At 47.7% G+C, this 22158-nt stretch overlaps 1 protein-coding gene across 4 annotated transcripts in view; it reads left to right on the forward strand.

The window, feature by feature from the left end:
* The window catches only part of SFR1 (SWI5 dependent homologous recombination repair protein 1), a 115583-nt gene that overhangs the window by 55950 nt on the left and 37475 nt on the right, over positions 1-22158 (forward strand). For 2 of the 4 annotated variants that reach the window (XM_069611741.1, XM_069611742.1), the window contains one exon: positions 19699-19816. The exons of the other annotated variants lie outside the window; for them this stretch is intronic. In XM_069611741.1, the coding sequence (XP_069467842.1) occupies positions 19724-19816 (93 nt within the window). In that variant the 5' untranslated portion in view covers positions 19699-19723. The remainder of the gene's footprint in view (positions 1-19698; positions 19817-22158) is intronic. 4 annotated transcript variants of the gene reach the window in all.

Consider the following 22158-nt stretch of genomic DNA (forward strand, 5'->3'; position numbering starts at 1 on the left):
ATCATGATAGAGAAATTTCCACAGGATGCAGGGGCATTATTTGCATATGAGCAGTATCTCCATACATTGTACTTGACCTATGGCAGTGACGCTTGGTTGAATTATGATGGGTTTCAGGCTTAAAATGCAGGTTTGGCCTGCAATATCCTTGGATGAGGTGGATGTCAGGGGTACATTGAGAAAATGGTACCCTCAAGGGAGACTGGGGACAAAGCTCCGGGCGAGAAGCCTCATTATAAAAGGGATCTGCGTCTTATGTGGACCGGAGAAGGGGGTCCTTTCGTGGGCGCTCCTCCTGGAATAGTCTGCCCAGTTATCAGGGGGAGAAGGCGGTCTGCTGGAAATTTGAGGAAGGGTATTGCCCCTTTCACAAAATCTGCAGATTTAAACACACAGGTGGGAAAAAATGCAGGGAGCCACAGCTCCTCCTCCGGTGAGGGGAAGCAGAGGGGTAGCACGAAACCCAAGGAGAAGTCCAAGCATAGTTGAGACCCACTTGCCTACACCCATACTCTTGCATAAATTGATTTCTTTCCTAAATACATATCACAATAGCGCTGAAGCTAAATTGCTGTGGGAAGGTTTCAGGTGTGGGTTCAGGATCCGGTACGAGGGGGCGGTGGGGAGCAGGGAAGCAGACAATTTGAAATCAGCATTGAGAATGCCGGAGGTTGTGGCACAAAAGGTGGCTAAGCAGGTCAAGCTGGGGAGGGTGGCAGACGCTTTCACCTCCCTGCCATTGGAGAATTTGGTAGTGTCACCTCTGGGATTGGTACCAAAGAGGGAGGAGGGTCAGTTTCGCCTCATCCAGCACCTTTCTTTCCCTGAGGGTGCGTCGGTTAACGACTACATAGCTGAGGAGAAGTGCAGGGTCCATTATTCTTCATTTGACGACGCAGTAGAACTGGTTAGGACTTCAGGGAGATGCACACTGAAGGGGAAAGCCGACCTTGGGTCTGCCTTTAGACTATTGCCAATCCACAAGGAAAGCTATCATTTGCTTGTCTTCAAGGTAAAAAACACTTACTTCTGCGACAAGTGCTTACCAATGGGTTGCGCTTACTTTGAAAAGTGTAGTACCTTTTCTCGAGGTTGCTTTGAAGCAGAGGGCAAAGGGCGGGGGCAGGGGGGTAATGTTACCTTGACGATTTCTTGTTCATCGTGAAAGCCCTGAGGACCAAAGGGCTGTGGACTATACTGTTTGCTGTGGCGAGTGACTCTTATCCAGGAGGAAGAGGGAATTGAAGAGGTGCGTGTGCCTGTACCTTTAACAACTGACCCAGGAGTCAGGTCACCTGACCTAGGTCATCTGGTACATAAGGCCGCCTCCAGCGCCCTTGCGGCGCTAAGCCCTGAGGACCAAAGGGCTGTGGACTATACTGTTTGCTGTTTGGCGAGTGGCGCAGGGCGCCGGGTCACTGTAATTTGGCCATGATGGATCTAGTTACACCAGCCTTGAGGACGAGAGCCCAAGGCAAACGCTTGGCAACATATGAGGACCACCCTGTCATGCGGGTCCGCCAACTACAGGTGAGCCAATACTATTCATGTGGCTCACTATCAGAAACTTGTGAGGATACGACAGCTGTGCTCGTTGAAGAGGTTTTTGAAGACTCCCCGGGCGAGACATTACTAGCCAATGAGCTTTTACACTCATCTACTTTTTCCGCTTCCTTATCTCCGCCCCCGCCTCCTAATCTTACCCAACCCGCTGAGTTCACGACTCGGATGGGCATCGTTGATCACACGACTGGTAATGAGTTGATGGATAACATACTGGGTGATGCGCTTGCCCCTCCGTCCACCGCGGCGGACCCGCGGGCGCTGCCTGGAGATGGTGAGAGGAGCGCGGGCTTCGCGGGTTCGCCGCGGTAGGGTGGCGTGGAGATCCGGGCGTCTTCCACGGTGGCGCCGACTCCGGCCACGAGCGATGACGCAGGTGGGCGTGGCGGCATTGTGACCGATGCGGCCGCGAGTGATGACGGCACAGACGCGGAGGCTCGGCAGCATCAGCTGGACTTGGAAGAGGCATGTCTGGATAGCAGACTAACCGTCCTTGCTGACGCGGTAGATCCTCCATCCGCGGCCTTTCGTGACTCACGGAAAGTTGGCATGACTAAAGTGATGAAAGTAACCAAAGCATGTACGAAGTCTGAGAGACAGAATGACGCAACCACGCACTTGCACTCGCATGGCACGCCACAAGCTGGTCAAGGCGTGGTCATGAATGCTCCAACATCTGAAAATGTTCCTGCTACCCCCTTAGATACAATGGATCCCTATTTGCCATTACTAGCACCAAACACATTACTACAAAGTGAATGTAGCCTAGGTGCGGTAAGTGATAATGTAAATTGTAACGATAGAAGGAACTCGTTGGAGGTGGTTTCTGCGGTCTTGCAAAATCTGATCGATTTTAAATAAATCACGTTCATGCAATCTGTCGGTGATGGCTACCCCAGATCCAAATGTGACACAAAAATGTTCCCAGAGTAGTCAATGTAGAACCACGACCATTGACAATAGAGATTTATGGAGAGCTGGTAACTATAAAAAATTAAGAAGTGGATCCTCTGAGGAATCAGCTCAATCATCAGAGGAAAAGGTGGTTCACTCCCAGAAAAGATTGCCCTGTCATTCTACTGAAGGTCATGAGGTTGAGAGTCAACATCAAACACATCAATCACAGTTAAGTCTAAACTCAAATAGTGATAAGCCAGCCGAGCCAATGTCAAGAGATTCATCGTTTGTGGCGCGTCCATTCCCAAAAATAAGAGAACGCGCTCGGCTCTTACGATCTGCACGCGATGCGCAGCACATTTCTGGTGGCGGATCTGTAGCCCCGTGTCTACATGTACCATCGAATGACCTACTAATGGCCCTGACATCCGCGATGGCAATCTCCCTGACACCTTTTACTAAATTGTATGAAACATTAAACGAAAATGTGAAGGATGTTACAACACTGCTGGCTCTCGTGAACTCAAAACTCGTTCACCTAGAGTTAATGCACAGAGGCCAGGTGTCAAAACAAGAGGAGATAAACCGAAATATACTGGCAGGAATGGAAGCAGCTAATGAAGCCAAACGGAATGACATGATCGATAAAAAACTGTTTGCGGAGGTTGCAAAAGAAGCGTTGGCGCTCTTCCATAAACCAAACAAACACCTAAAAGGAGAGGAGATGGGCAGAGCAAGTAACATGGATCACGTGGACATGAATGAGCAGTCGACTCTTCTCTCACTTCCATTCACTATTGCAACGTCCACAGAGCATATCGGTCAGCAAAGACCATTATCCCATAGGAAAGATCAGTCCCTTCAAACCAACTTGAACCCGACAAGCCGGCAAATGGAATCAATTGGCTTGCCAAAAAGTTCAACTAACGATGCCGCTTTCCACGAGGCACCTGGTGAAGAAAATTCGAAGAACATCAGCCAAGAATCTGAAAAAGGCGAAGACCAGCTATGCTCACTGGAATGCTCGTTCCATTCAGCGTTCATGCAAACTAAAAATATATCAAACCCCGCCTTGCATGACGGTCAACAAGCATCTGGCTCGCTGTTTATACAACAGACGGTGGCTGATGATTCATGCCTGTATGAAGCGGCTGTTGACACGACAAAGCCTGCAGGCCTATTCCCCATTTTTGGAGGTACATTGGTAGAAGCCCAAAATAAAAACACTGGGGAAGTAAGAAAAAAAAATCCCTCTCAAGCGAAAAAAGAAAAGAACATGCCTGCTCGTAAGAAGTCGAAACAAAAGGGAGCCCGAAAATTTCTTCGCAACATCAACATGTTCCAACTGGTCGACAAAGCGATCACATCTAGTCTAAAATTAGCAGACACAATCAAGGTGAATAAACAAGCTGAGGTCGACTTGACAGGAACCATCACGCCACGATCCGAGGCTCTACAAGACGAATCCGAGCTGGACGATCAGGAGCTACTGGAATTATCAGTTTACGAGGATCCGATTCAAGAGGTCCCTGTAGTAATACCTCTTGTCGTGCCGGGTGATCAGAAAGCAGCCACGTTGCCTTCAAACTCAGGAAGGATTTGTGAGTTCAGAATGCCAGTAGTAGGCATTGCTAATTCTCACGACCAGTTGCCGGGAAAGCAACAAGCTCCACCTAATATCTCAACATCGGAGTCCCGTGACAGGGTATGTGTGATAGCCTTACCCGTAGGAGAGGCTGTAGAGGGGGAGCAAGGGCCTAAGAGCCCGGAGTTTGTCACCTTACAAGAAAAACGAGAGCGGCTGGCGAGAAGCGCGGCAACAATGAGTCAAAACGTTGGTGGCACAGGTGTGCCTCCCTTGATAAGGATAAACGCCGTAAAAGGAATAAGTGAGCTGGCCGCTGCACTGGAGGTTGATGATTTTTCCAGATCACGGAAAACCGAGTACCAGCAGCCTGAGGTGAAGGAGATCAAACTTAAATACAGGAACGGACACGACTCAGCCCAACCGGTAGGGTTAAGCCCCGTAATTAAATTGATGCTGGAGAGGTTGGAATGTGGTTAAAAATTAATTTTGAATCGATCAAATGTGCTAAGGCTACGATCCCTGTGCTCTAAAGATCTGCGTATTATTGAATTTCCGGAGGAGATACGCACGGATAAGGTGATCCTACATATAAATTCCAACATAATCGCAAACGTAATTTTGGAATCTGTTGAGGAGCTATTGTCTCTAGGTTTCGACACTTATAAATTATCGGATCCTGTAAGGTGCAAAAAAGTAGTGATGAAAGACGGAACCGCCCAAGCTCAGTTAACACAAAAAGGTAATTTAGGGGTCAAAGAAAGATTAAATAGAGCTGAATCCAGAGAACAAATCCAGCAGGAGCAACTTGTCGTGAACGAGCCGGCGTCTAGAGAGGGGTCATCAGTTTCTGCGCGAAGAAGTGTAAGCGCAGGCAATAAAGAAGAGATTGCGAGAACAAGTCCAATGGCGAAAATTAAAATCACCATAAACAACGGTGGCTCTGCAGACATGACTACTCCGACAATGGTAAATAGTCCATCGGACAGAGATACGACGCAGGACTGGAAGTGGTTGGCCTCGGCGCTGAACGTTAATACTCGCAGCTAATGCCTAAAGGCCAGCGCGGTGCACTTATGTTCTTTTGCCTCATGGAACACGCAAGGGTTCATACATCTGTTAAAAAATGATTGGCTGCATGATTTACAATTGATTTGCCTGCAAGAAACGTGGTTGTGTGAAACGCCAGTGTCTTCTGAATTTGAGTGTGCGCTGAACCCCGCTATCAAAGCAGAAAAGGGACGCCCTATATCTGGTCTCTTAACGATGATCAAACGATCTTCAGGTTACCGGTTATTAAATTCCGCCAATGTTACGCCTTATATTCAAGTTTGTGAGATTGGCAAAAGCAACGCAACGCAACGCAACACGACAAGTGGGGGAGGCGATCCATATAATTAATCTATATTGGAACCATTACCGGACTGGAACATACTCATTCATCGACCAGGTGACATTAATAATTGACAATTTACTGGAGTCAAACAAAGGGGGTTGCTTGTTAGTTTGTGGCGACTTAAATGTTGATATTTGCAAGCCACAGAATGCAATTAAGAGACAACTTGCGAATACCTGGGTAGAAGAACTGAATGTAAGAGGTCTATCAATGCTAAACGGATGTACACAAGGAGACATTCCAGCTCAGCCTACGTGGCGGCGTGAATGTCACTTTTCGACCATCGACTATATTTTTGCTTCAGATATCATGCAGGTGCGGGCAAAATCCTTGAAAATCCGTACCATGAGCAACAGCGACCACGATTTGTTGGAATTAACATTCCGTGACTCAAAAGCGGAACAAAACCAAAAATGGAAATCAAAAGTGCTGGTGGAATCAAATCGACTCCGGGTGAGACTGGATGAAAGTGACGTGGCCAACATATGCGCTCAATTCAGATCAACTCCCGAGGAGATTGAATACGCGTCCATTCTGTCTCAATTCAAAGCTAAAAACATCGGGATGAAAAACTGGTCTTTCCAGAAGAAACATCGCTTTGACCTGTTGGTAATGCAGCGCAAAAGACTGATGAGGGCGGAAATCCGGAAAAACAAGCAAGGGCCAGTCCATGAAATAACAGCAAAAAATCGGATAACCAAACAATCCTACAAAAACTGGATAAAAAGTCACAAATGCATATTGCTTCAGCAAGACGCAGAGGCAATGTTGAAGATCCTAATCACTAAGAACAGTAGAGAGTTCTGGCGAACTATTAATCAAATGGAAACACCGCAAGAGGCCTTGCAAGTAAGTCTGATATCTGAATCTGAGTGGGTGCAGCATTTTTCTGCTTTATACCACAAACAGTTCCTACTACTTCAAGTCTTAATTCAGTACCATGGGATTTATACTTTGCGAAGGATGAGATTCGAGAGGCAATCATGAGAGCTAAAAATTCCAGAGCACCAGGCCCTGATGGCCTGTCGAATTTCATGATTAAACAGTGCCCTGATCTCTGGACTGATTTTTGTTTCGACCTATTTGAAAGAATTAATACACAAAAACAAGTGCCAACTTCATGGAAAACTGGGATTATAGTCCCCATATTCAAAAAAGGAGATAGATTATCGACCTGTGGCGCTGCTGGATGTCTTGGGTAAGATTTATGCATCGTTGCTCAAAACCAAATTGCTCAACTGGGCTATAACAGCAAAGAGAGTTGACGAAAGACCAGCCGGATTCGTAAAATCGGTCGGATGCTCATTGAACCTGCTGGTCCTAAACCTACTGAAGATGGAAGCCCTCCGCTCAAACACGAAGGTGTACCTAGCTTTCGTTGATTTCTCTAGCGCCTTCGACATGATTGATCGCGAGAAGCTGTGGCAGAAAATGGAGGAGTGGGGTTGTATTAGCGGCGATTAAAGAGCTTCATACAGATACCTCCATTACAATTCGCCTAGATCAATCAGGCTCCTTGTCGGCACAAATTAAGACACATAAGGGTGTCAAACAGGGATGTCCGCAATTTTTAGCCTCTTCATTTCTGATATCGGCGAGGCTATCTATTCCGTGAGAGCGTTTCCACCTAAACTCAATTCTTCACGGATAAGTTGGCTGCTGTATGCCGACGATTTTAGTAATCTTAGACGCAACCCCGATTGGCCTTCAACGGAAACTAGACGCAGTACAAAGTTATGTAAGCTCGAACAATCTCAAGATCAACGCAGCAAAGACGGAAATACTGGTGTTTGGGAACTCAAGAACGACTCAAACTGCAAATGCGACAAAGTACGTGTGGAAACTAGATCAAGTACAGCTAAAGGTTTCAAAAAGAGTGAAGTACCTAGGTATGATACTGAATTCTAGTATCTGTGATGAGCCCTGGGTAGTAGAATCCAAGAGGAAAGGTGGCCAGCTAGCTTGTCAGGGTCTAGTGATACACAGAAAGTTTGGGCGTTTTTCGATGTACCCCCTGCGTAACTTTTATGAACAGAAAGCGGTACCTATCCTGATTTACAGTGCGGAAAATGCGTTTGGATGCTCGTCAAAGCATTGGGCATCCTTGGAGCACATGTTCTGGATGAAAGCGTTAAGTCTACCGATTGGGGTATCGACTGCTTGTATAAGATACGAACTGGCGTTAATATCATTGCATGCTCAAGTCAGCTGGAATCAACTAACCTTATTTCGGAAATCCAGAATAGAGGAAGGAATCTTGCAATTCAAGATATTACACCAGGCCTCAGTAAAAGGGTGTGACATTCTATCTCAGTGGGTGAAACGTTGTGAAGATCTGTTGGCACTATATAACATCAGTATCGAAACTCTTCTAGCAAATCCAACGGCAGCAAAGGAGAAGCTCTGGCGTGCCGACTGGATTTCCACATGTAGTGAGCGAAAGTCGGCTAGCGCCATGAAAGACTCTCCGGTCGAAGCAAGAGCCTTCAACGTGCCTCAAAAGTATTTGAATTGCTCTCTAACCTCGAAAGCAAGAAGACTGTTTGTTATTCCGGTTAAATGCCTTCAAAACAAAGGAGAGGACCAGTCATTGGCCATGTAATGTAGGTGCTAATTCCACCTGTCGCCTTTGTGAAAAAGATCTGGAGTCACTTAAACATCTTGTGCTTTTCTGTCCAGCACTAAAAGACATAAGATCAATTCATATGAGCCAGTGGTATAATGTCCATCAGTCCATATGTGCGGAGGAATCATGGCAGATAATGTGTAATGGTTTGGATATGAAATTAATATTGCCTCTGACTTCCTTCTTGGCAGTAATTGAAGAGAGACTAAATGCTCTTGATAGGCTGTGAGCTAAAGAGGTTGTGTAAAGCCATGTTTGACTCAGTGACCTTAGGTGTTATCTGAGTATGCTGGCATAAGAGGTCTCTAGAAGTAAACAGGATAATGTTGGAATCAGGATTTCGTTGAAAGGTTGTGTTAAATGTTTGTCTTATGTGTTTGTCGTAATATTTTAAAGGTTTGATCTAAAAACCAATAAAATAAAAATAAAAAATAAAAAAGAAAAAGGGGACAGACAATTGTGGGGCACTCGTGAACATGTTTCAGGCATTGATGTAGGAGATGGGGGGGGGGGGGGGGGCCTTGGCCGGGGGGGGGTGGTTGGGGGGGCCCCTTGGCCAGGGGGGGGGGAGACAGTCGACCCACTCACGAGGCTGGCATTCCTGGGTATAGAGAGAGACTCAGTTGAAGGGAATTGTAGGTTGCCAAGGGACAAGGAAGTGAAGTTGAAGGAAATGATCAAGGAATTGCGGGGCAGGCGTTGGGCCACCCTGAGAGAGCTGCAATCATTGGCAGGTAACCTGAATTTTGCAGGTAGGGTGATCCCGGCAGGGAAAGTTTTCGCCAGGAGCATTGAGTTGAAGACGGTAGAGTTGCAACACGCTTTCCAGCACGTGCGGCTGGGGGCAGAGATGAGAGGATCTCGGAGTGTGGGATGGGTTCGTAGATGATTTCAGTGGGGTACTACTGTGGCGGGAACAGTGGGCCACTAGCGAGAAGCTCAAGCTCTTTACTGACTCATCGGGTTCACACGGTTTTGGGGACATTCTGGGGAGCAACTGGTGTGTCCAGGCCTGGCCGACATCATGGCATCAGGTGGGGATTACCAGGGACATCACGCTATTGGAGCTGTTCCCCATCGTTAAACAAAATCGCAGGTCCTTCGGTGCGGCGGGCGTCCTCTGCATGAGCTGGAAACTCCTGCAGCAGCAACCGAGCGGCTTATAAGCCACTTGGCCCGCCCACTCCCATTGTCCCCTTTCGTGGGCATTTCCTTGTTTCGCGGGCTTCACGGCCCGCCTGCCGCTTTAACGCCTCCCCGCCCCCCTTGCCCAGGGGGGAGGGAGGAGAGGACCCTGCCCATGTTACTAGGGCGCCTCCATGTTTTTTCATCGTCCCCTTCCATTACGGCGTCCCATTTAACTGACCCACCAATAGCCCATAGTTGTATGGTAACCTTATCTCGCATTTAGGCATATTTTGTCAGGTAGCGATATCTCATATCCAGGCAAATTGTTTTAGTTAGCCATAATTTGCATATAGGGCAATTATCTGCTGTCCACTGTTGTGCCACCATTTTAGGCGCTTTTCTCCCCCTATCCAGGTGTCCCAAATCTATGTGTTTCTGTATTTGCTGATGAGCCCCCACTTTGGGCGCTTTCTCCCTCTCTCCAGGTGTGGGTACTGCTGCATCTACTGTCGTGCCCCATTTTAGGCACTTTCTCCCTCTACCCAGCTAGCCAGCTACCTCTACTCAAAACAGTTACACTTATTGATGCTGTGTCTAATGTAGCTGCTTATACTAGCCGCTACTGCCTCAAATCTAGGAATCTTCGCGCACTGAGCAGACTCTCTCAAAGCTAGCCTTCCCATCTACAGTGGTATCTCAACCACAGCCACCCAGTACCTCAAACCCGCCAACCTCCAGCCACACCCGTACACGACCATGGCGATCAGCACAGACACACGGACAACCTAGATCTCTACCCCCACACCCTCTCCCTGTACATCACTACTGCACTCACCCAGACTCACTCACGCACACACTGCCATTCACCACACACCTCGCCTCCCACATACAAGAGCAGCTCTCAAGCACGCCAGACCCTACACCACCCACCCTTGCAACCTCATTCTCAAACCCAGTACCACACTCACCCGGAATCATGCGCACTCACACCACCCGCCTCTCGCCTCACACACCCCTTCTCCTACACAAGAAGCTCTCAGACCTCTTTCGCGAAACCAGTACCACACACACAGAAACCTTCACATGCACACCGCCTCACAACACACTACCCTACTCTCCTACACAAGGAGCTCCCAGACCTTCCAGAACACACCCCCATCCGCCCTTCATCCTTGCACCATCTTTACCAAACCCAGTACCACACACACTGAGAATCCCTCACAAACAGACCACCTCTCACCACACACTATCGTACTCTCCTACACACGGAGCTCTCAGACATTGCCAAGTACACCCCACCGACCCACATCACACCCCACAAATCTGCTTTACCTCTGACCCCTCCACTCGAACCCCACACACATACAGACCTACTGCCACCACAACTCACCCCACACCATCCAACTCTCTGACCAGAGGGGCTCTCTGGCCCACCATTAGTCTCCCACTGCCTACCCCCACCCCCCAACTACAGACGCTGGCCCGCCTCTAAACCTCCTTTCCCAACCTCCCTCACAGAGAACCCACATCCTCTCAGCGCCGACCCACCAGCTCCCACACCAGAGGGGCACTCTGGCATGCCCAGAAACAACTGATCCCTGCACTGCGCTCATCCCATCCCCCACCCCTTCATTCCCCCTCCTCTCCGCTTCCCAGGCAGAAGGCCTCCCCCCCCCCCCCTCCCAAAGCGTTCCACTGCCCAGCGTCCAACTCTCAGACCAGAGGAGCCCTCTGGCGCTCCAAAAAACATTGCCCCACGCCAGCTCAAACCTTGCGCCGACCTTCAGAAACACACCCGGCACCTCTCTCGCTGCACCACTGGCCCGCTCCCCTACAGTCAAAAAATTGTAATTGGTGCCCCTCTGCGAGAACAAACCCAGCTAAATTACCTGTTCTTTGGGAAGGTTCCCACTTGAGTCCACAGTCGCACTTGAGCTCACTGTACCTTTCACAGAAGGGAAATTTGCATTTCACTCTTTGTCCCTCCAGCATGGGCAGTCGAGCACCGAAATGCAATTGCAATTCTCATCTGAACAAGAGTACCAAAAGCATCCCCAGACACGTTTTTCAGCCTTGGTGGGCCTCATCAGTGAGGTGGACTTTGATGCTTTATTACCAAGCACCATGAACCAAGAGCGAGGTATTGGAACAGGCAACCTATCTGCCTCCGCCTACTCACTCATGCAAAACTGTCACGAGCCAGTAGAATAGGGCATTATGCACTTTAAGCTATACTTGTAAAGGACTGACCTAGTCAGGGCATATCCCTATATTTGTTCCCACAGAGGTTGGTTCATCTACTAAATAAATCAGTAATTGATAGCAAGAGGCAGTCCACCCTGCCCATAGGATCTTCTGTTTTTGGAAACACGGCCACATGTTCTTCATACCCCTGTCTGAGGTACAGAGTGAGTATTGCATGGATACTGGTCTCTTAATCTGGTAGCAGTTTAAAAAAACAAAATTCTTAGTAAAAAAAAAATATTTGTTTGTGTCTTGTATGAAACATTGATACATCCATGTATCCTTTTTCTGCCTCCCTCCTCTGTAGGATTGAGGTTCATCCACCCTGCAGAAGGCTCGACATAGATGCCGCAAATATTGGCAGGCCGAAAAGTGTACTCGTGCTCATCCTGCTTAACAAAATATATATGATTACTGTCTAAAAATGTTTAGATTTGTAAAACATACAAGTAGGCAGACTACAAACATGATCATTTATTGATCGTGCCCTTAGAATACAGAAAATCCAAAAACTAATCAGGAGCATGCAAACAGGAATCATGATGCTTTCTCTAAGTAGTAATAAGCCTACTGTATAGGAACACTAACGATTATTTGATTCAAGTACATGTGTTTCTGTTGTTCTCAATTTCTTCTGTTTATTTTTTCATTACGCTATTTAGTTTTAGGTATTGTCACTAAATATGTACCAGTCACTATTTACTGCATTATTAAAAATGTTGACAAACTTTAGACACCTTTGTTTTTTTACTTGTGACTCTTGGAGCACAAAACTTTTCTAGATTAATTCAGACGAATAATAACAAATTGCGTTGTTCATAGTGTGGATCCCCAACTTCTCTGTTTAATATTAATGGTGTCAGCCAGTGAAGCAAGAAGCCTGCAGTCGTCAACCTGCTTCGACTCTTAAAGTGCGGTTGGTCGGTGGGCAAAGGGGGCCAGCAATCGCTGCACCCCACTAAACTGACCCACCCCTCTAAATATTGTTGTTATTGCACCACTCCTAAGCATCTCAGTGAACTGTATTGCTGAGCTTTCTCTCACATCTCTCTAGCAAAGTCCATTTTCCTTTTTAATTTCTGTTGTGTTGAAACTAGGCCTTTTCCCTCCTTTTTAGGAAAGCTGAATCTAGGTGTTACTGCATTGTGCTGTATCCCCTTCCTCCGTCCACATTTCTCCTGTGTTCCCCTGTGGTGTCGCCTGCGTGTTACCTCCTGTGTGCCTCCTTCTATGTGAACCCTCACCCTCTGGTGCCTTCTGTGGTGCTCGGCTGTGCCTCTTTCCTTCCTCTCTCCCTTCTTGCCTTCTCACACCCTCTATGGTGCTCTCAATCTCTCCCATCTTCTCAAACTGCTACTCTATCTCCTATCCTATCCCTCTCACTAAGTCTGGAAGGAAAAAGTTCAAGAGGGATATCCTGGTCTCCAACCCAGGCCTCCCTATTGCTGATGCCCCACATCAGCACTTCTTCCAGACAGACTCTAGCGGACATCATCTTTGTTGTGCTCTCTCCAAACCTATGCACCCCTCATATGGCGTCTGTTCTCTCTTGCTCCTCCTCTCCCATTAATGGTGGCACCCTGGTGGGAGGTCATTGTGGCCCCATTCTAATCCTCCAAGACCATCATCAATGTCTATCTAAATGGTACTGTCATGGTCCAGGGCTCTCAGCCCAATCTTCTCCTTCTTGATGGGCGTCTCCCGCATCTCATCAATTTCCTCCCTTCTCCTGCCACTCCTTCCAACACCTCTTTGGCCCCTCTGCTGCCGCCTTCCTCTTCTGCAACCTCTCTGGCACCCACCTATGCCCTGGCCCCTATGCCACCTCTGTCTACTGCCTCTGCCCAGTCTTGGGCCCTTCTTCCACCTCCACAGGGTGTACATCACTCCTGCACCCCACCCCGGCAGTCTTCAAATGTGGCAACCTGCTCCACGTAGCCCCTTTCAACTCTCGCTCTGCTGTCAAACATTCCTCTGACATCTGCCACCTGCTCGAAGACCTTGACCTGGATGTCCTTGCTCTCAACGAGACATGGCTCAAGGCCAGCTCTGTCACCAGTTTGTATAATCTACTTACTGAGGGCTACAAGATCCTCTCCGAGCCCAGGACCAACCGGCCGGCAGGTGGAGTGGTCCTGATCTTTCCGGAATGGGTCCCTGCTTCTGTCATTCCTACGCAGGCCTACTCCTCCTTTGAATGCCTAGTCTGCATGTTCTCTCTCTCCTGGCCTCTCTCCGACTGTGGCCACCTGGTCAGGTCACCCTCTTTCTCTCAGAATGGGTTGTCCTCTCTTCTTCCCTCCTTGCCTCAACCTCTCAACTTCCCCTGTGTCCTCTTCGACTCCACCCTCTCCTTCTCTCCTCACATCATGGACCTTGGCAAAAAGGCCCAGCTGCACCACCTCAGAGGTATTCTACCTTTCCTCGCTTACCCCCAGAAGCTCACTGTCTCTGGAGCCCTGGTTCTCTCCAGGCTTTGACTACTGCAACAGCCTCTTTCTCAATCTGTCTACTTCTACTCTTTGCCCCCTGCAACTAATCCAGAACAGGACTGCAAGACTTATCCTTGGCCTCAAGCCCAGGGACTGTCTCTCTCCAGCCCTCAAATCTCTCCACTGGCTCCCAGTGGCAACAAGGATCAAGTTCAAGACCCTCTGCATTGTCCACAAGTCTTTCTGGGGCCGGGGCCAGCATTACATCCAACTCTCTCTTCGGAAATACCTTCTTTCTAGAGCCCTTTGCTCAGCTACCTCCAACTCTTGAGGGTCAGATGTTTCTCCAGGCAGAGAATGGGGGGTATATCTCTCTCCTCTGGAACGGCCTCCCTGCCGCTCTCAGACTTCAGCTGGACCACCTGAAGTTCCGGAAGCAGCTCAAGACCCTCCCTTTCTCCTCTGCCTTCTCTCCCTCACTCCCTTTCTAACTTACCTATCTGCTGCGCCGACTGGTTGCCTGGTTCCCTCAGAGTCTCACTGGGTACCAGGCGCCTCCACGACCAGTCTTCCTTGTACTGCCTTCTGGCCTACCACGCACTTAGGTGCTGTAACTGTATCCCCTACAGCCCCCCACATCCTGCACTAAAGGCGCTCTTCCCTGGCTGCACTTACTCATAGCCTGCTGCCCTAATCACACTTCCCCCTTTCCCTCTCCCTTGTACTTCCCCACCCCTCTCCTTCCCCCTTGCCCTTCTATTGTCACACTTGCACGATCTGAATGTCACAAGGCCTAGTAGGATCTTTTGTCTTGTCCTCCCTATGACCTCCCTCCTTTGTTTTATGGCGCTTAGAAACACTTGTGTACAGGTGTGTTATAAATGCCATATCCTATCATATCAAGACTCTAAAAACCCATAACCACTCTCTGGAGCACAAATGGCGAGCTTCCAGAACCCCGCAATGCAAATCAGTACTCGCCCACCAGCACAAAATTACAAATCGGAGATCCTGAAGGCCATAAAAGCCTATTCTAATATAAGGATCCTGAATTGCTGTAGCGGTAGAAAAGAGCTCCACAGGATCATCACAGAATTCCTGAAACCCCCCTGCACCGCAGCCCCGACTGCCTCTCACAAACGCTGGGCAACTCCCTGTCTGGAAACTTCCACAAAACCACCCTAGACAGGACGGCCAACCTCCACGCCAAACTCCATCTTGTCCACCTGCTCTACCAAATCCATCTGTCCACACCCCCTTAACTGCCCCCGCCCGACAACCCTTATTTCTGCTCTTTCAACCCCATCTTGAGTGAGCAGTTCGTAAAACTATCCGTCAGCTGACCCTCCGTCTCCCCCCTCGACCCGTGTCCCGCCTCTCTCCTAAAAGAAATCTTCACCTCCACCTGTGCAGGAGAATTGGCGTGGTCCATTCTTAACGACCCCCTTGCCTCCAGCAACTTTCCAGAATCTTTCAAAACTGCGCATGTCAAACCTCTGCTTAAAAAAGCAATTCACCAATCAACTACAGGCTGATCTCGAACACCCGATTCCTGGCAAAACTCATCAACCTCCCTGCATACTCAGAGCTCAATAGTTTTGTAGAACCTAACAATCTCCTAGACCCTGCGCAATCAGGTTTCCGCACGCTTCACAGAACAGAAACCACGCTGATCTCTATCTGGGATGACCTCAAAGTCGCAGCAGACTCAGAAGGATGTGCAGCACTTGCACTTCTTGACTTCTCTGAAGCGTTTGTTACCATTAACCACATGATCCTTCTTGACGGACTGCACTCCTTAGGAATACGAGATTCAGCACTCACCCGGATCACCTCATTCCTCACTAATAGACAGCAAATCTCCCATCTCCCACCTTTTCTTTCTTCTGCACGCCTGGTAAACACTGGAGAACCCCAAGGTGCCTGCCCCTCTCCCCTTCTCTTCAACCTTTACATGGCCCCCCCACCCCCTGCCCAGGATCATCCGCTCACACAAATCAATCCTGAGAATTCCTAAATCGAACACCTACTCTCACCCTGACTTGGCAGCAGCATGTCTCAGACCTTGACCGTTGGATGGCAACTAACCATCTTCTTCTAAACCCAGGTAAAACGTAGATCATGGTATGCCGCAAACCTGCTCTATTCCCCCAACCGACTCCCTGGCCACCCTCACTTGGCTTCCCGACCCTTCCCCCCCCCCCCCCCCCCAACCACCACCACCACTGTCGACGAAAACCTCGGCTGCACAATGGACTCGGACCTTAACACGGTCTCCCGCATCAACAATGCATCCAAATCCTGTCATTTCCACTGTAGGCTCCTGAAGTGTATCTTCCTTTATCTCACTTACCCCAACAGACTGGCTGCAATTGTCCATTGTCATGTCAAGACTGGACTATACGGACTCCCTCTACCTGGGTGCACTGGCCGACCAGCTAAACAAATTCCAAAGAGTACAAAACTCGGCTGCCAGACTGCTTCTGGCATTGGGACGAAAAGACCACATGCCACCAGCACTCCGCACCCTACACCGACTCCTAATAGGACGTAGGTCCACCTTCAAATTCCTATGCATTACCCAATAAGTGGTGCACAAAGCAGGCCCCGAATTCCTACAAGAAAAGATTACGTCTTACCACCCTTCCTCCTAGTGGTCCTCACCTCCAATTCGGCCAGGATAGGAGGGTCCGCCTACTCAACCCTGGCGCCAACTTTGTGGAACTCACTGCCTCCCCGCATTAGACATGGCGAAGACTTCATGGCTTTCTGGAAGGTACTCAAAACCTGACTCTTCGCCTAGAAACACGTATGGGGAATGCTGTGAATCATAACTGGCGTGGTAGCCTGCTCAATATGGGCTCTTGCATAGACTCTCAGGCCAGACGATATCTACCCCCATTACCTGGAGCATTTGCCCCAGACTTCAAACCCGAATCGCAGTGGCACCCATGTACTTGACGGAATTGATTAGTCCCCTCCATCTGCAGGAATATCGTACGCTCCGAGACCTAGAGTTCTATCGCCAATAATCTGGACCGACTGTGCTAGACTTGCATACCCAAGCACTAATAGCCACTCATGAGCTTGGTCAAGGCCATGCAATTATGCACTACACTATCAGGCCTAGAAGGCACATGCCTGCTAATCCTACTCATCTGGAAATCCAAGAGCAGAACTGGATACGGGGGGTGGGTAGGAATCTAACACTTATTTTGCTCATCACTCCTATCAGCGAATGTATTTAGCAGAACTACCTACCAGGAATCTATCTAGCAAAACTACCAACCCAAGTATTAATAGCACTTATGAACTTGATCATTGCCCTGCAATTATGCACTATGCAATCAGTCCAGGAAATGCACTTAATTGCTAATCCCAAACATCTAGAAAAGCATGAGCTGAACTACATACAAAGGAACGTTCTAGCACTTACGCTTTGCTAATCCCAACTATCTGTGAATGCTTTAGTGGAACTGCCTATCGGGGATTCCATTTAGCAGAACTACCGACCGAGGACGTAGCTAGCACATATACAGGAACGACGTGAGATTGGGACAGATCTACCGGTCACCAATCGTCAGTCTTTGCCAAAGCCCATCAAGGCACATGGAGGATCTTAGCCTGATAGCCCAAACCCAAAGGTGATACCACCCCTCAACAGGCACTGGAAGCTCAACAGGAACAAGGTCCCCCTGGGAAGAACACAGGCACTCAAACACACCACTAGGCAAACTCTTTCCTCTGCACCAAAAAACAATAGAATGCAGCTACACCCCTCGATTAATTCGGCCTAGCTGCACAAATACTTGCATACCTCCACGTTCACCTCATAAGTCTTTAGAATGCAGCCATACCCCTTGAAATTGGACTAGCTGCACACAGTCTAATTCACAAACACCAGCACCGCTAGAGTGCAGATACCCAAGTCCATTGGTCTTGCTGCACACATTCTACTGATCTCATACAACCGCTGCATCACAGCTAGCACTAGTATGCAGCCGCACACCATTTATTCCACACTGGCTGCACACATACCGAGTGCACTCAAGAATGATTTACTACATTACTCTCTCCACTGCCTGGACTGGGGTCCCAGAGGGTGCTCAACTCACAGCGCTTTGGAATCATACCAATGGTAAAAGGCATCATACAAATGCGCAATAACGTAACATGTGGACCCTGTGTCGCCTGGCTATTGATAATTATCTTTGATCAATGGGCAGCACGCATGCGTGATTGTGGTTTCTGTTACCTCCAATATAACCTTCCGTCCTGTCTTTTTGGTAAGGCAGCTCAGTGTAAGCGCATGCACGTGCAACAGGTAGATCACAGGGTCAAATGGGGGAAGGGAGCACTCAGCCTTTTACCCTTCTGAAGTAGTTGAAAGGAGTGCTACTGGCAGCTTCTTTCTGATCACTGTACCCATGGGCAAAACCCATCTGAAACATGTATTCATGGGTTTTCTCTGCATCCTCTGATCTTTTGCCACATGGACCAAGTCCATCACGGTGTGGGGTTTCTCCACGACTGCAGCTATCAGTGAGGCTGTCGTTGAACTCCTTTAATTGACTTCAGGAGAGTGAAAGGCTGGCTGAGTCGTCCTTGCCCACGTTTGAACCTATGAACGTTGGGTTGCTGCTAGACCACGTTCACACCAACACTGTTTACTCACTAAGCTATCTTGCAGGCGTATTGGGTCCTGCAAAGTGCCTCGAATGTCCCTTTTTGCACCTCTAATCGCCTCAACTAGTTCCACCTACCTCCAACTTCCTGTTGGGTTTGAGGCTTGCAGAGAAATTAGTGGCAGATTCAAGGGCATTTTCAAAGGTTTTCAAACTTCTCTGAATGACGGGAAGAAAGTTTGCTGGACCCACGAATGTGACCGTGGAATGTCATTCAGGGCCTGATGTCCATAAAGCTCTAGTTTAAATTTCACTCGCCATCAGTGCTGTGGAATATTCAAATCACTCCTCTCCTAGAACATGATTGTCAAATGTTAACTTCCTGCAATTTCCAAATCAAAATCCTTAGGAGCAGGGGTAAAACATTCAGGTTTCAAGCTACTAGCCAGGCATTAAAACGTAACTCTCCACCTCGGTTCTTCACATACACACAGCACAACATTTCTTACTCACCAAGAGGCAATTACTTCTAGCCAATGGCCAGTGGAAGTGCACATTTTGAGACTTGCATAATAGCCGATTACTGCTTCTTCCAATCTCTGATAAAAAGGACCATGGTAAGCGGCAACATAAATTGGTACACTTGCTCCAATGCCCTCTAGTGGAACCCACCACTCAAATGTATAATCCACCTGTGAAGAATCGAGAATCGTTTTGCCATCTTGGCACCAACAAAAGTCTTCTGTCGAAGATGGCGAAAATATGGATTATTGGGCATTGGGTTATGCATTTTGGTGGCGAGTGCCAGTAGAGCACATAGAAATGCCCTTGTTTGAGGCCACTGTTCTCAAGTTTCCAGCCCTTGCTCTTCATCTTAGTTGCCCTAGAATCTAACCTCCTGCTTTTCTGCATTCCTCTTAAAATTTAGTTTTTCTAAATTGTAGATTACTCCTCCATGTGGACTTTCCAAATAGCTGCTGTATGATTTGAGGCATGTAAAAGTTCAATTTCATAGTGCTCTGCTTCACAAATACTATAAATAAAAATCACAAAATGGCTGGAGCACATTAGAGTACAACATTTCTATTGCAGAGGCAATTATGTAAGAGAAATGAGCATCTCTGGCAAAAGGGTTCTACATTTCATTAAAAGCAAATTGAAAATTACATTTATTTACAGCCGCTTATTATTTTTATTTTTAGGGTGGATGTGTGTTTAGTTTCCATAATGGAAACCCCTTCAGGATCTCCTTCAGTTTGCAGCTCTGTTCCTGACCTTTCATCTCCATCTTCTTTGCAGAGTAAGCTTTCCGCTAAACAGGTAAGAATAAAATGGGTCAGATTGTGTATGGGAACTGTAAAGGTTTCATATTTCTTGTCAGAGGATTGGGCTCTTTATCACCTATCCACTGAGTGCAGTGCTTACATCACCATTAAGGGAATCAATTGGCTTACACAAAATTGTAGAACAGATAGCAAAAACCATTTTGTCATTAGTCTATTTCAAGAGAAAGTGCAATTGCACAGTCTTTGGTCCAGCTAGGACCAATTGATCACCTTGTGCTACTACCCACTGTTTCAGCACAGGGGATCAGCAGAGCCGAGGTGCAAATTTGGGGTAATAAAGCAAGTTTTATTGTGCTTTACTCAACAGAGTAGAAACAAAATTGACCAAAGTCAGATCTCTCTTTAGGGCCATAGGATTGATAAGTGCAGAGAATATTTACAAGGCGTGTACCAGTCTCTGATAGGTAACCACCCTGGGTTCAAATTCAGGAAGTGTTTGCTGTAAAATGTCTGTAAAACCGTCACTCACGGTTCCTTTGAGGTTCTCCGCTCTTCAGGATTCCCTCGTCTCAGATGGTTCTTACCTGAGTCAGGTGGACGTTCATTCTTCCCTGCCCGCCTTTGGGTAATTTTAAGGCTGTCCTCATTATATCCACCTGTCAAGTCCAGTGTCTCGTGACATTCTGTTCTCCCTGTATCTGTTATCATAATCGCCTACCCTAGGTTTGGTTCTTCTTGGATTTTAGCACTCAGACTCAAACTCTAGGTCTTCCACGGGCTCAAGCTCTAGGTCTTCTATAGGTCACTGGTAACCAAAAGGGCTTCCGATTTAGCATTTGTTGGCTGTGGACTGCCAGGCATGTTTACTTTAATCTCCTTGGAGGACTTGCCAATCCCACCAGCTGTGGACCTTTGACTTTACTCTTTCCTGGGTGTTTAGGAGTGGGCCCTGCTAGTACTCTACCCCAGATCAACCAGGCTTTCAGCTATCTCCGCTCTGGCTATCTGACCCTTCTGAAACCTAGATCCCACCTGCTCCAGCTCCACCTCCTAATTCCCCCTCTGCTCTACGGCCTTCTAGGTTTGGACAATGCTGAGTTGCTTTTCTGGAACATACAGTCCACCCTCACTTTCTCCTCACCTGCTGCTGATGGAACTCTTTCTTCTTTTCTCCACCTCCTCCTCTCCAGCTTTCCCCCTAATTTCTCATCTCTCCCTCCTCTAATGTCCCCATTTGCCAGATCTTCCCTTCCTCCATCAATCCTCTTGATGCCTTCCTTTTTCCTTCTTCCTGACTGGCGCTCAATTATTGGCCTTCCTTCTGATGGTTTTTCTTTTCCTTCCCTCTTCCCATCCTCAAGTGTTCTCCTTTCTTCTTATCTTGCCTTTCTTGCACACGCTTCCCTACCTGCTCCTTCCGTTGCTCTATTCTTCCATCTCTAAACTCTGAAGTCCAACCCCTTTTTATACTCTAGGTATTTGGGTTTACAAAGTGTTTGAGCGAGCGCACCTGCCACGGATCAAGCATCCTGCCTGGGGACTTGTTCAAGTTATACGTCCATGTCCCCTCTTTAGGTGTGGCAGAAGATCTTCTAATGAACAATATTTAGTCTGCAGATTGGGTACATAAGTGGCAAGGTGGTCCTGTCAATAGCAGTCATCCTATTCCGCAGTCGTTCTTTCCTGCGGTCTGTCCTCTTTCTCCTTGATGTTGGCTGTTTGCCCTTTGAACTATGTTCTCGAAATTGGATTAGGCAGCAATTCCTGGCCTGCTCTCTGATAATGCACTCAAAAATCTTTTCCTTGTGATGGTTTATGGAGCATACACTCACCCAGGATCCTGTGGACAACACTCTCTAACTTCTCTATGAGGGTGACTGTTCGCATGAGTTGATCTAGCATCTAGAACCCAGACAAACTGTTACCTTTCGGTCCAGGTCTGCATGATGATTGTTGATTCATGGAGGTAACTTTCTTTTCTGTCATTTTAGGGGCTGACAGTTACCACGTATATAACACACAGCTATAATTAATGGAGAATACAGCTTACACTTCAGTATATCCTTGTTTTGCTCTATCAATTGGATCATTTGATAAATTGGCAACTGGCCCCGAAAAATGGATGGGGTCAAATCTGCGGCCCTTGAAGTAATTTTGTTGAAAATCTTATCGATAAAATGTGAAGCCTTGCTAAAGTAATTGCATTAGAAACCTTTTCCAGTGAATCAGTGCAGTTAATGGGACATAGTTGATTGCCTCAAACCTTTATCATATGTTTACGTTTTGTGGCTTTCCTCAAGGTGTAGTGCTATTTTGTTAAAGCTATGCACCTTCGTTGTCACAAAAAGAGCAACTTATGGGATCTTCAAAGGGGTC

This window comes from Ambystoma mexicanum, chromosome 8 (genome assembly GCF_040938575.1).
Source record: "Ambystoma mexicanum isolate Mex_15411 chromosome 8, UKY_AmexF1_1, whole genome shotgun sequence".
NCBI classification, from domain to species: Eukaryota; Metazoa; Chordata; class Amphibia; order Caudata; family Ambystomatidae; genus Ambystoma; species Ambystoma mexicanum.